Below are 13,471 nucleotides of genomic sequence, written 5' to 3' on the forward strand. Positions count from 1 at the left end.
CCTGGCCACAGCTGCATGGCATGTGCCTCCATGCTGGGCTTCCCCCTCCCCCTAATTTCCTGTTGCAGGGGACAGCTAGGGGTGGGGAGTAGGGCTTGCTATTGCTCAGGCGATCTGCAGCTGATCTGGGAATAATTTAAAACTAAACCTTCAGCTTTTTGGAAGCCTTTCATGAAATCTTGCAAGTTTATTAACAACAGCTGTAGCCACACATGACCCATATCCCAGCCCCACCCCCACCCTCGGAATCACAAGAAGGAAAGCAGTAGTTGACTTGCAATTCCTGATCACCATTCTAAGAAGAGAGAAAGTTAAATGAAGTCACCCAACCTTCCTTGTGGTCATAGGAAGCTGATCTGCAGGCAAGTGGACAGCCAACCCTGGTGAAGAGGGATGTCAGAAAAACAGGTTCAAAAGGACTTTTAAAGTCTTTGGCAAAAAAATAAAAAAATAAAGTCTTTGGCAAGAGCAGCTTTGTGCCAAGTGCTCAAAGATATATTTTGGGAACCATCGGGCTGTGGCTGGTAATTACTGTTAATATCTGATTTATGGAAACACTCTTTTCCCCTTTTTAGCCCCTTATAGTTTCTCTTCATTTTTTCCTATCCAGTCTATGCTGTGTGGACAGAGCTGTGAGGCTTTGCTGTTGAGGGACAGTTAGGGGGTGCTTTTCCCTTCTTAATTAAAACCTATCTTGTGATTTCTCCCTCCACTTCACCTATGAAGCTTACAGCCTGGAGCAAGCAGGCTGCCAGAGTCTTCTGTATCAGACCCAGAACTTTCTGTATCCTGCTGAGCTAAAGGAATTCAAGGAAAGGAAATAAAACTTCCCTGTTAAGATGCAGTTCTCTTATTTCTTTATTTAAAGTGCTCTTCCCAGCTCAGCGCCTGTAGCTTAGTGGCTAGGGCACCAGCCATATACACCAGACCTGGCGGGTTCAAACTGAGCCCAGGCCTGCCATACAACAACAACTATAACCAAAAAATAGCCAGGCACTATGGCAGGCACCTGTACTCCTAGCTACTTGGGAGGCTGAGTCAAGAGAATCGCTTAAGCCCAAGAGTTTGAGATTGCTGTGAGCTATGACACCACAGCACTCTACCGAGGGTGACATAATGAGACTCTGTCTCAAAAAAATAAATAAAGTGCTCTTGCAGATCTGCTAATGAGGAAAGTCTCCATTTCACATCCCTCTTTGATCTTTTTCGCCCTTGAAGCTGCATGTGGGGACTTTGCATGCTTCCATTATGGTCCTTGTGGAATTTAGTGCTGGTTTATGGGTCCCTCTCTTAGAGTGGCTATGGGTAGCATCATTACACTTTGTCTTTTGAGACCCTGGTGTGATCTTAGGATATCTCAGATGCTGACTGGCATCTGTTACCTCATCTTCAGCCCAGCCTTGCTCATGAGAAGGAAACATTCTATGGAGCCGATCTCACTGTGATTAGGTGGGGCCTGAACAAGGACAGAAAAGAGAATTCATCTGGGCCTTCTGGATCCTTGGATGGAATAGCCTCTGCTCAAGGCTAAATAGGCTATGCAGCCCTGAGGGCCATCAGCACAGTCTTGTCAGGAGGGCCATGGCAATAAGTACAGACACCAGCATGCTGTTCTTCCCAAAGTTCCTCCACTGGCCACACAGGGCACTAAGGGGATTCCAGTCTCAAGCAGATTCAAATTAGCCCCTATCCCTGCTAAGGGCACAGCCTGACAGCCCAGCCTGAGGCTTGGCAGCATAGGGAACTGCCCTACCACTCTGGGCTTAGAAGCCTAGACCTCCTGTGCCATTCCACTTCACTGCTCCCTTGGAGGGGTTTCCAGCACTGCTCTGCCTCCCCAGATCCCTAGTATCCCCTAGTGTAACATCCCTGCCAACCTGTGGAGCGTGGCTGTTTGTGAGAGGAGAGATACCTCAGAGGTGCTGAGCATGACCCTGGCATTCTAGAGTGGAATTTCAGTGGATTCAAAAATGGGAAATTTATCATAATGTTCCTAGAATTTATCTCTGGTGAGAAATTATGAGTGATTTTTTTTCCTACTTGTGGTGTTCTGTTAAACTTTTTCCAAGGTTGTTTTAATGGATATAATCATTAGAAGAGAAATAAAATGATTTTTTTTTTTAAAAGACAGAGTCTCACTCTGTTGCCTTGGACTAGAGTACCTGTTCATAGCAACCTCAAATTCCTGGACTCAAGGGACTCTCCTACCTCAGCCTCCCAAGTAGCTGAGACTATAGACATGCACGACCAGGCCCAGCTAATTTTTCTATTTCTAGTAGAAATGGAATCTCCTTCTTGCTTAGGCCTGGGCTCCAACTGCTGACCTTAAGGGATCCTTCCACCTCAACCTACCAGAGTATTAGGATTACAGGTATGAGTCACCTCACCCAACCTGAGCTTTTTTTTTTTTTCTTTAATGTGTGTGAGAATAAAATCCCTGGTTTGAAGAGGGCAGAAGGAAAATTCAGTAACCTCTATGGTACTCTGTAACTTGATACCCTTATGCGAAAACATGTCAGGCAAAGAAATCTTAAAAAGTGTTGATGTCTATCCTTAATATGGTCCAAAACAGCAGCTGTGAGAAGAGCATGCTGGTCAGAGGCTATAGGAGACTTAGTTACCAAGTGCAACATTAAAGCCATTTTCCTCAGTGGTAGACCTGGTCTGCAGCTGAGGTTTCTGAATTAAGAGGTGAAGTTTGTGGGGTTCCCTGAGCTCCTGAGCCCTCTCTAGATGAGCAGAATCTACTGGCTTTTATCCCCAAAGGTCAAGTGCCAGGAAACTATCAGTTGGAGAGTAACAGATGGGTTGTTTTAAGGCAGTAGTCCTCAACCTTCTTAATGCCGTGATGTATTTTCGTTGTTACAAAGGTATCACGACCCACAGGTTGAGAACCGCTGTTTTAAGGGATACCACATTTGTCTCTGGGTGAGCAAAGCCCAAGAAAATAAGGCTTTAAATTCCCTTAAAATGTCCAAGGGGTGTGACTTCTTTCTCTACTTTATTGGCTCTTCATCTCCTTGAGTAGAGGTCTTTTGTTTTGTCCTATTACTTTTTTTTTTGCTATTTTTGGCCAGGGCTGGGTTTGAACCTACCACCTCCAGTATATGGGGCTGACGCCCTACTCCTTTGAGCCAGAGACGCCACCCTATTCTTATATTTAGTGGAGAAATGAAGTTTCAGAATTCTACTCATCCCAAAGAGAAAGAACTTCCTTATATTTCAAGGAGGGTAAGATGTGCTTTTTCTAGAACAAAACAGAACCTTAAAATAATGACCTCTGATACAGTGCATAGGGCAGGGAGGCAGAGTTCTCCAGTCACACTCACCAGAAACTCCATTTCAGAAATCAGGGGTTTATGTGGTTAAGAGCTCAGGCAGTGGCTTATAGCTATAATCTTAGCACTTTGGGAGGCTGAGGCAGGAGAATCAATTGAGGCCAAGTGTCTGAGAGCAGCCTGGGAACATGGCAAGACCTCATCTTTTTTTTTTTTGAGGCAGAGTCTCATTTTGTCACCTTGAGTAGAGTACTATGGTGTTATAGCTCACAGCAACCTCAAACTCTTGGGATCAAGTGATTCTCTTGCCTTAGCCTCCCAAGTAGCTAGAACCACAGGTACCCACCACAATGGGTGTCTGAGAGACAGGGTCTCACTCTTGGTCAGGCTGGTCTCAAACTCCTGAACCCAAGCATTCTACCCACCTAGGCCTCCCAGAGTGCTAGAATTATAGGTCTGAGCCACCACACCTGGCCTAATACCCCATCTCTTAAAAAAGAAAAAGAAAAGAGCGCAGGCTTTGAGAATAGACTGCCTGGATCAGAATCTCACTGTGCTGCAGATTCCTCATCTGTACTATGGCAATTAATTAATAGTACCTGACTCACAGAGCTGTTGTGAAGTTTAAATCTATATGAGATGCTTAGAACAGGGGTTGGCACATAATGAGCTCTCACTGTTAACTAATGCTACTGCTGGCCACTTCATAAAAGAGGCCACTGCTGTTCACAGTAACAACCTTGTTTTCAGGATAGATGGACTCCAAGCGGGTCCAGACTGGGCAGTGGGGGTAAAGCTGGAGCCCCAGAGCTGTAGTTCTCCCCATCACACCAGCTGCTTCTGTGAAAAAGCCAGTGCTGCTTAAGATCAGTTTGGTGCCTTAGTCTTTGGCAGTCCAGCCAGTGGGGCTTCCTGTCCACTCAACCCAGAGTGGGCAGAAGGACTGTTATCCCGTAATATGCAGCTTAGCACCCTCAGCGCTCACCTTCCTTCTGTTGTGCCCGCATTTCAGCAGTCTGAAGCCTGTAACGTGGCCTTTTTATAGGTGTCCCTCTCCACAGGGTAATAGTAATTGGATCCTAAAGCTGCCTCTTCCTCTTTTGTTTAATATTTTTAATTGCAGTAAAGCGTGAGATAAAACTTGCATTTTTTTTTTTTTTTTTTTTGAGCTCTCATCTAGGCTGGAGTGCAGGAGATTTCACAGCAACCTCAAACTCTTGGACTCAAGTGATCCTCCTGCCTCAGTCCTAAAGTGCTGGGACTATGAGCATGAGCCACTGTACCTGGCCTGCCATTTTTAGGTGTATAATTCAGTCTGTCTTTTCTCTAGACTTAAGGAGTTTCAAGTGAAAGTTAGGGAAACTTCTTGTAAAAGGAACTTCGACCCCAAATTAAGAATCCTTATACTCTGACATCAGGGCTAAAAGTAACGTTGCTAAATGCAGCGTCCTATGACTTCAACCAGTTAAAGAGAGTTGAAATCTGAAACATCTACCCCATATTCTAGGTATAACTGACTTATATGATCTTTGGTAAAATCATAGCTCAGAATAATTGAGCCCCAACATTTCCTGTTGAAGCACCCGGCTGTCTTTGGACTCCAACGGCACTGCTTAACTTCTGAGACAGGGGTTTAAAGATAAATGGTCTTGAATCCAATGACCAAATCAGGAGAGTGATCAGAGCAAAGGAAGGAATCAGAAGAAAGGCTCTGGGATGGCTCTCCTTAAAAGATGGGGGACATGCATGTCCTCAGAACACTGAGGCTCTCTCCTCCTCTCCAGAAAGAATTCTGAATGGCATGGTGAGCTGAGATTATGGCAGCAGGGGACCCCACTGCTCTGTCCTCCAGATGCTAGTAGATGTATACCAGGGAGCTGGACTCAAACTCACCTGTACAAGTTCCTTAGACCTTCCTAAGGGAGTAAGTTGGATTTATTCAGGAGCATTTTTTTTTTTTTTTGAGACAGAGCCTCAAGCTGTCGCCCTGGGGAGAGTGCTGTGCCATTACAGCTCACAGCAACCTCCAACTCTGGGCTCAAGTAATTTTCCTGCCTCTGCCTCCTAAGTAGCTGGGACTACAGGTGCCTGCCACAATGCCGGGCTATTTTTTGGTTGCAGCCATCGTTGTTTGGCAGGCCCAGGCTGGATTCGAACCTGCCAGCTCCAGTGTACATGGCTAGCACCTTAGGTGTATGTGGCTGGTGCCTTAGCAGCTTGAGCCACAGGCACCGAGCCTATTCAGGAGCATTTGACTTTAGTATTTAGCTTAGTATTAAAAGCAGGCAGGTGGGCGGCGCCTGTGGCTCAGTGAGTAGCACGCTGGCCCCATATACTGAGGGTGGTGGGTTCAAACCCAGCCCCGGCCAAACTGCAACAAAAAAATAGCCGGGCGTTGTGGTGGGGGCCTGTAGTCCCAGCTACTTGGGAGGCTGAGGCAAGAGAATCGCCTAAGCCCAAGAGCTGGAGGTTACTGTGAGCTGCGGCGTCACGGCACTCTACCAAGGGTGACAAAGTGAGACTCTGTCTCTAAAAAAATAAAAGCAGGCAGGTGACCTGCATGTACCTACCCTTGGTAGTGCTACAAGGGGCTTGGGATCTTCCACTCAAAAGGGAAAGCCTCTCTTGTCCCTCTTGTTCATTTAATCCTGACAGAAATGTCATGAGAGAGTCCAAGGAAAAGAGTGGATTAATACTGTGAAATTATCCATGTAGAATTACAAAGTGGAATGCCATCAAAACTGGCCATAGTACAGAAATGTTAGCTCCATTTAGAGAGGTGCCAGGGTCTGCCTCATTCTTTGCTGTGTTTCCAGCATCCCATACCATTCCCAATGCTTGGTAAGGACTCAGAACGTATGTCTGAGTGAAAGAATGAATATCCCCCACCCCCACAATTTCCAGATCAAATTAAGTATCAATGATGGAAACCTTCTGGCTCGGCACCCATAGCTCAGTGAGTAGGGTGCTGGCCACATACACTGAAGCCGGCAGGTTCAAGCCCGACCCGGGCCTGCTAAACAACAATGACAACTACAATAATAACAAAAAAAAAAACAGCTGGGCATTGTGGCGGGCGCCTGTAGTCCCACCTACTTGGAAGGCTGAGGCAAGAGAATCACTTTAGTCCAAAAGTATAAGGTTGCTGTGAGCTATGAGACCACAGCACTCTACTGAGGGTGACATAGTGAGACTCTGTGTCAAAAAAAAAAAAAAAAATGACCGGAACTTTCAAGCCATCCTTTCTGTGGATTTTCTCCAGAACTGTTTGAATCACTTTGTGGACTATGTGAAGCACCACCAACTAGACTTAACTTTGAACAAGTTGCTTTCTTGGGACCTCAGTTTCCATATGCCAAGGAAGTTGGGACAATTTCTTAGACTTCTTGTGTCTTTGGATGCTTTAAGTGCCCCCATATGTAGGTGACATGGTAGAGGTCAGGAGGAAATGGTGATGTTGTGCTAATCGTAACGATTACTAAGGGACCAGGGTCAGAAGGCCTATCTTACTGCTTCCACGAAGAAACCACTAAAAGAAATCTCGGGGTCATCTCTCAATGTGTGCCACCTTCCATATTTCTAAAATCTTCAACCCTGCCATTTTTCAGTTTTTTTGTACCCTGGTAATGAGCACTTAGTTTGTGCTACATCCTTTCCTTTAGCTCATTCAATCCCTGCAGCAGCTGTCTTACAGATGAGCCTCTAAGACACAGAAATGGGTATCTAGGAGCTTGCCAAGGTCATTTGGCTGGGACAGTGGACCCACTACTCTTTTTTTTTTTTTTTTTGAGACAGAGTCTCAAGCTGTCACCCTGGGTAGAGTGCTATGGAGTCTCTGCTCACAGCAACCTCAAACTCTTAGGTTCAAGTGATCCTCTTGCCTCAGCCTCCCAAGTAGCTGGGACTACAGGTGTCCACCACAACGCCCGGCTATTTTTTGGTTATACTTGTCATTGTTGTTTGGCAGGTCTGGGCTAGATTCGAACCCACCAGCTCCAGTGTACATGGCCAGCACCTTAGCCACTTGAGCTACAGGCACTGAGCCCCCACTACTCTCTTATGTCCCAGTTTTCTTCATCATTTTCCTTTACTATTTTTATTTTAGTCTTTTTTTCCTAGATCTGACACTGGCTTCAAAATGAAGGGATTCACTGGCTCCTAATCTAGACAGTTCACAGAATTTATCTTCAAACTGTCCATCAGGCCCTGTTGAGTTACTGAAGGTCTTGGTGTTAATCTGTTCAGTGATTACTTTGTAGGGTAGAAAATTCCCCTGTGGAGTGTTCCCATAAGAGTCCAGATGACCATGTCTTGCGGTTTTTGTGCATTACCTAGAAGATAGCCACAGTGCCCACAGGATTCCTCCCAGAGAGAGGATCCTGCCGAGTACATGAGCATTTTACAACTTCTGAAATAGATGGGGGGAGCTTGACCTTTCTCCTCTTCCCCATGCCTTGCTCAGAACACATGGCCAGGTGTGGCTCCTGCTGCTTAAAAGACTTGGGTGTATGGTAGAATTTGCAAATGCCAAGGTTAGTGAGAGGGTTATGGGACCTTTTAGTCCACACCCTTGACTTGGCATCTAAGGTCTGAAGAACACTAAAAAATTTAATGAGGTTGCCCACTGTTGCCAACAGAGCCCACAGTCTCCAGGGACTCTATTCTAATTTTTTTTTTTTTTAAAACAGAGCTTCAAGCTGTCACCCTGGGTAGAGTGCAGTGGCATCACAACTCACAGCAACCTCCAACTCCTGGGCTCATGCGATTCTCCTGCCTCTGCCTCCCAAGTAGCTGGGACTGCAGGCGCCTGCTACAACGCCTGGCTGTTTTTTGGTTGTAGCCATCATTGTCGTTTGGTGGGTCCAGGCTAGATTCGAACCTACCAGCTCAGGTGTATGTGGCTGGCGCCTTAGCCGCTTGAGCCACAAGCACTGAGCCCTAAAATTCTTTTATCTACCAAACTGAGAGAATGGAATGTGTTAAATAACTAACTACATACTCATTCTATCTGTGTAACTTTCTGTTTCATTGTTGATCCAGAGTTTAACCAGCGAGCTTAGAACAGTGTCTAGCTCAGGGTAGGCATTCAGTAAACGTTTATCAAACAAAATTCCTGACTCCAGAATCATTGAGGTGCATGAATGTGCATGAATCGCTAATTATTATCTTGGCTATGACATTAATAACCTACTAAGTAAGTGTGCAAACTGTCCATTGCTCCTCCATTGGATGACGTGGCCAGCCTCTGCCAGGCCAAGGACTGTTCTTTCCAGTTCATGTGCCCTACTCTAGCCCTCTGTGCACAATCTTTAGAAGTTCCACAGGTGTCCTCAGATCAGCATAAATAATCCAGATACATCTAGTAATGTCACTGATACTTTTCCAGCCCAAAGCAGAGCAATCAGCCAGATGGTTAGGCTCAATGCCTTGTCTGGGGAAATGAGCATGTTTCCGTTAGAACTTACTGTATTGCCAAGGCTTGCTCATCCTCCCCATTGGGGACCACTGCCTCTCCTCACACTTCCCCATTTTGGCTGCTTTTAATCTGTCTCATAGGGGACCCCAGGGAACAGAGCCCCTTCCTGCACTCAGCCTTGTCACTCACTTGGGCTATTTCAATGCAGTCGGTGCATCCGGTGTTTGCTGTGGTGTCCTGCTCTGCTCCTTATGGAGCTTCAACCCTCTCGGGGCCACTCCTTTGACCTGCGGCCCTCTGCAGCCGTGCCTGGCTTCTGCTCTAAGTAGGAGACTGCCATCTGCAGCCCTGCAGCCAACCAGGAAGAAAATGCACCCTCTTGGGATTTTTCTGTCCATCGAGCTTTTGGTCTTACAACAAAATGGACCAAACGGCTGCCTGCATTGAAAGCACCTCTGCTTCCTCTCCATAACTGGGCTAAGATGGAATTCCATTTATTATTTCAGGCCCACCAAGTATTGAGTTTGGGAAGAAAAAACAGCAAGGTCTTAGAGGGGCTCCATAAACTGCTATACCCACCCTACTTTTCCTGATATCCAACTTCCCACCTATCCAGAAGCCACAGGCTGGTTTCAGGACCATGAAGGGTCCAGCTCAGCTCAGCGCATCAGCAAGACTTCCCTGGGCCCTGCACAGGGGGCTGCTGTGCTCAAGAGTTTATGGACTTGGTAGTCAAGATTTCTCATACCAGACCCACCTGTACCACCTGCCTCCCCCAAGCTACTTAGTAGACAGCAGGATCTCTGCACTCCTTACTCCCTACCCCAAAATTCTTGTGGAATACCATCCAGTTGATGAAGGAAGAAGATTCTTGGGGACATAGGAGTGAGGGGATATAAGCCCAAAACCCCACTGGCTGGCAGCAGGTTTCTGGCTTACATCACTGCTGGTCAGCAGTAGGCAGCCTCACCTATGTACCCAGGGGCCTTAGTGCTGCATGAAGCTATACACTCAACCTTCTCATTGCTTTTATTTTAGGAGGATGATGAGAAACTCATTGAGGAAATCCAGAAGGAGGCTGAAGAGGAACAGAAAAGAAAGAATGGAGGCAAGAGATCCCTGTGCAACAGAGTGACAGTCCTCCCTGCGGCCCAGAGCCACATGGAGGCTCTCGCTGCTGGCCCTTGCCACAGCCCAGGGGGGGGGGGGTACTGCCCCTCAGGTGTCCACTCACAGCCTACTGCTATCAAAGTCTTGGATATGATTTGGTATCTCCTTGATGAGGAAGTCCTAAGGGGCAGGTTTGCACTCAGGAAACAAACAGAAGCTGAACTTGACCAAGGAGGCAGTAGGCCCACACTGGCCCTTTCAAGGTTAACAAAGGAGTGGGGTGGAGGTGCTAAGGTGGCCCTGTGTGGGTGAGTGAGGACAGGCTGCTTTTCCAGGCCACCACTGTAGACATGACAGTCTTGGGGAAGTACAGTTTTGTCCTTGGTTTCTTATAGTGGAGTTGGGGGTGGGCATAGGTTTCATGATAGGTTTAATCACCCTTGGGGCGCCACCCCTCCTGTATTCAGAGGTGAGTGTGCTGCAGGTCCTAAGTCACCCCCACCCATCCCAACTCCCCTTGATTCCCTCCAGCTCTGTAAGACAAGACCAGGGTGGGTGTGTGCCTCATCCCAGCCTAGTTCCAGTGAAGTTGGTCTAACCCATTTTTTTCAACAGCATCCCATCTCCCTTTCAGAGAACACCTTCAAACGCATCGGTCCCCCACTGGAGAAGCCTCCCGAGAAGGTGCAAAGAGTAGAAGTCCTCCCAAGGCCTGTCCCACAGAACCTACACCAGCCACAGATGCCTCCCTACGCCTTCGTGCACCCACCTTTCCCCCTGCCACCCGTCAGACCCATGTTCAACAATTTCCCCCTCAACATAGGTCCCATCCCAGCACCCTATGTGCCCCCTCTGCCCAACGTACGGGTCAACTACGACTTTGGCCCTGTCCACATGCCCCTGGAGCACAACCTGCCTATGCACTTTGGCCCCCAGCCACGGCATCGCTTTTGATGGCCCAGAGCCCTGCCTGATCCCCACCCCCCAGAGTCCCAACCAGGCGGTCATGGAGCCCGTGTGGGCAGGTTGTAGGATATAGGACTTGCCCCACACCCCCTGGGCCGATAGCATCACTAATGCCTTCCAAGGAGAGGTAGAGGGTTTGGCTTTCCGGAGGATAGGTTGGTGTACTCCCAGCCTCCCAGAAAGGGCCACTGCTCCTTAAAGGGTGGCCATAAGCTGGTGGCTGTCCAGGTGCTTGTACTGGGATCGATCTCAGTCTCACTCAGCCAGAGATAAAAGGGCAGCAAAACCCTCTTCCTGAAGAGGTCTGCCATCTCAGCAACCAATGCAGTGGCCCTATCTCTGCCGTGTCACTCAAATCCCTGCAGAAAAAGACAAAGAGAAAATGATTTGCCTCCATTTCTGCTCCCCAAGCAAATAACAGAAGAATCCTCAGAATTAAAAACCACACAGGCCTCCTTTCCCACTGCACCAACAGATCCATAATAAAGATGCAGTAGCAAATAGTGGAGTTTGGAGAGAACTGAGAGATCGGCACCGCCACCCATGCCTGGGGCCCATCAAGAGTAAACCCTTGTGCTCTGTGTTACGGCATAGTCATAGGTCAGAGAGCTGTAAGCACTGCTTTTGAGGCCCAGACGCTCATGCTAGGAGGCATCAAAGGGGAACTTAGGGTTAGTCCGGAGAAGAGGTAGCAGAGCCATCCATGAGTCTGGCAAGTCCCATGGGCCAAGCTGTGCACTGTGGCCCCTTGGGACATTGCACAGTGTCAAGAGGGCAAGACACTATCCCTTACATCCATGCCCAGGTACCACAGTGGTGACCATTCAGGAGGCCTCTCTTCTCTTTTAAGGCCTGTTTAGATCAAAAAGCAGTAGAGAACCATCTTGTGGTGTGTTGTGTTCTGTCATTTATCTAAAATGTTTGTTCCTGTTTACTCTGAATTTATCCAGTTTTCCGTGGCCTACTTGAATTTCTAGAAAGTCAAACTGAGAAATCAGTTACCCAGGCCAGGCAGCTGCTAAAGGCTGGATAGTTCTGAAACTTTGGCCAAACAAAAGATCTTGGGGTAGCTGGGAGAGGCCCAACCATCGTAATAGGTAGTCCCATTGCTAGAGGAGACGAGACGTTCCTGCACTGACCAGGTGATGACAGTTTCACCCCCAAGGTTTTTGGGGGAAGGAGTGGGTTTCCCTGGAGGGTAGATAACCCCAGATGCCACCTGGCTGGGTGTCCACCCAAGGCACTACTAGCCTGCTAGCTGTGCTGCACCCTGTGGTGGCAAAGCCCAGCTCCTTGCTTCTTCCTGTGTATTTTTTCAGTGGTTGGTGGAAGAGGTAGGTAGAGGGTGATAGCCTGGCCGCTGGGGGATGAGGGCAGCTGTCCTATGCCCCCAGGTCAGATGAGAGCTCAGCCAGCCTGCCTACCACATTCCCAGCCACCTTCCTTCATGTCTGGTCCAGGTCTCTGGCTGTACCTGCAGCGTGACACCAGCCTCTTTGCCCTGCAGAGGCCTGAAGCTGCTAACTGCCCAGCTAGAGTGAGCTGCAGATGTCACTTTGTCCTCCAATGTTGGAGGACACTTCCTTGTCCTGTTGCCATGGGGTTCTGGGAGGGTGGGAGTACACAGACCTCAAAGACATGGCTGTGCCCAGTGCCTTTGGGCTATGCTGTGTGGGCCCTCAGCAGGCTCTGCCATCCAGGGTGTCATGAAGTGGGCACTATCATACCACTGGTGGCTCCTCAGAGGTATTTCAAGGATTGAAGTGGAAAAAATGTTTTAGATGCCCGTTCTTTCTGCCTTTCCTCAGGATGCAGGCTTTGAAGACAAGTGGTCACCCAGGCATGGGCTGGGGATTGCAGCCACTGCCCTAGAGCCCCTCCTGTTAGGCTGCCTGAACTTTGCTATTAGCCTGAATGACAGTGCCTTGGAAAGGCGGGCTCCATGGGGCAGTGACAGGACTCTAATGTAATTTAAATGCCAGTTCCCTGGGCTTTCCTAGGGAGCGACTCTGGGAACAGAGAGCTCTGGCACCAGGCGTTTCCCCTCAGGGCTGGTCCAGCTGCATCCTGCACCCCTGGGATGTGACTCCTTCAAGGGGCAGAAACCTGGCTGTTTCTGTGGCAGCTTCAAGAACAGCCCTGGGTGTGTGGCAGATCCCAGCCCTGGCAGGGTAGAGGGGAGACCTGAGTGATGTTGTCCCTAAGGCCCCAGTCTTAGTTCTAGCTGTTTCTGGCCTCACTTAGCCTTAGGGAGGGAACTGATGCCTTTCACCTTCAAGGGCATCTGATTCCTAACAATCCCTGAGCTGAGTGCAGGCAGCCCTCAGGAGCTGCACACAAGCATGGTAGCCGACTCCCAAAGTGGCCAGAATGACCTCGACTCTGCAGACACCAGTGTTCAGAGGCAGAAGCCTGGGCCTCGGGCCCCTCCTGCCTGTACTGGTGACAGGGCTGGAGAGAAAAGGGCCTGGTCGTCTCTGACCAGCTAGCAAGTGGCCCAGAGATCAAGTGGCTGGTTCAAGAGGCCCTGGGGCAGTTGGCACCTTCATTCTGCGCCACAGGCCTCACTCCCCCATGAGATGAGATTGTCCAGTGATAGTCCCATTTTACTTGCCTTAAAACTGGAGAAAGGAATCTAGTCTTGCACTTAGCAAAAGATTTAAAAGCTGAAAAAAAATGTGCATGATCTGTCGCTTTGTAT

At 48.4% G+C, this 13,471-nt stretch overlaps 1 protein-coding gene across 1 annotated transcript in view; it reads left to right on the forward strand.

Annotated features, from left to right (window-relative positions):
• RNF216 (ring finger protein 216) overlaps positions 1-12,550 on the forward strand; it is a 190,721-nt gene extending 178,171 nt beyond the window's left edge. The window contains exons 17-18 of the mRNA XM_003795432.3: positions 9,733-9,802; positions 10,439-12,550. Of these exons, the coding sequence (XP_003795480.1) occupies positions 9,733-9,802; positions 10,439-10,758 (390 nt within the window). The 3' untranslated portion in view covers positions 10,759-12,550. The remainder of the gene's footprint in view (positions 1-9,732; positions 9,803-10,438) is intronic.
• Positions 12,551-13,471: the final 921 nt, after the last annotated feature.

Source organism: Otolemur garnettii, unplaced genomic scaffold (genome assembly GCF_000181295.1).
Source record: "Otolemur garnettii isolate 467f Iridium unplaced genomic scaffold, OtoGar3 scaffold00092, whole genome shotgun sequence".
NCBI classification, from domain to species: Eukaryota; Metazoa; Chordata; class Mammalia; order Primates; family Galagidae; genus Otolemur; species Otolemur garnettii.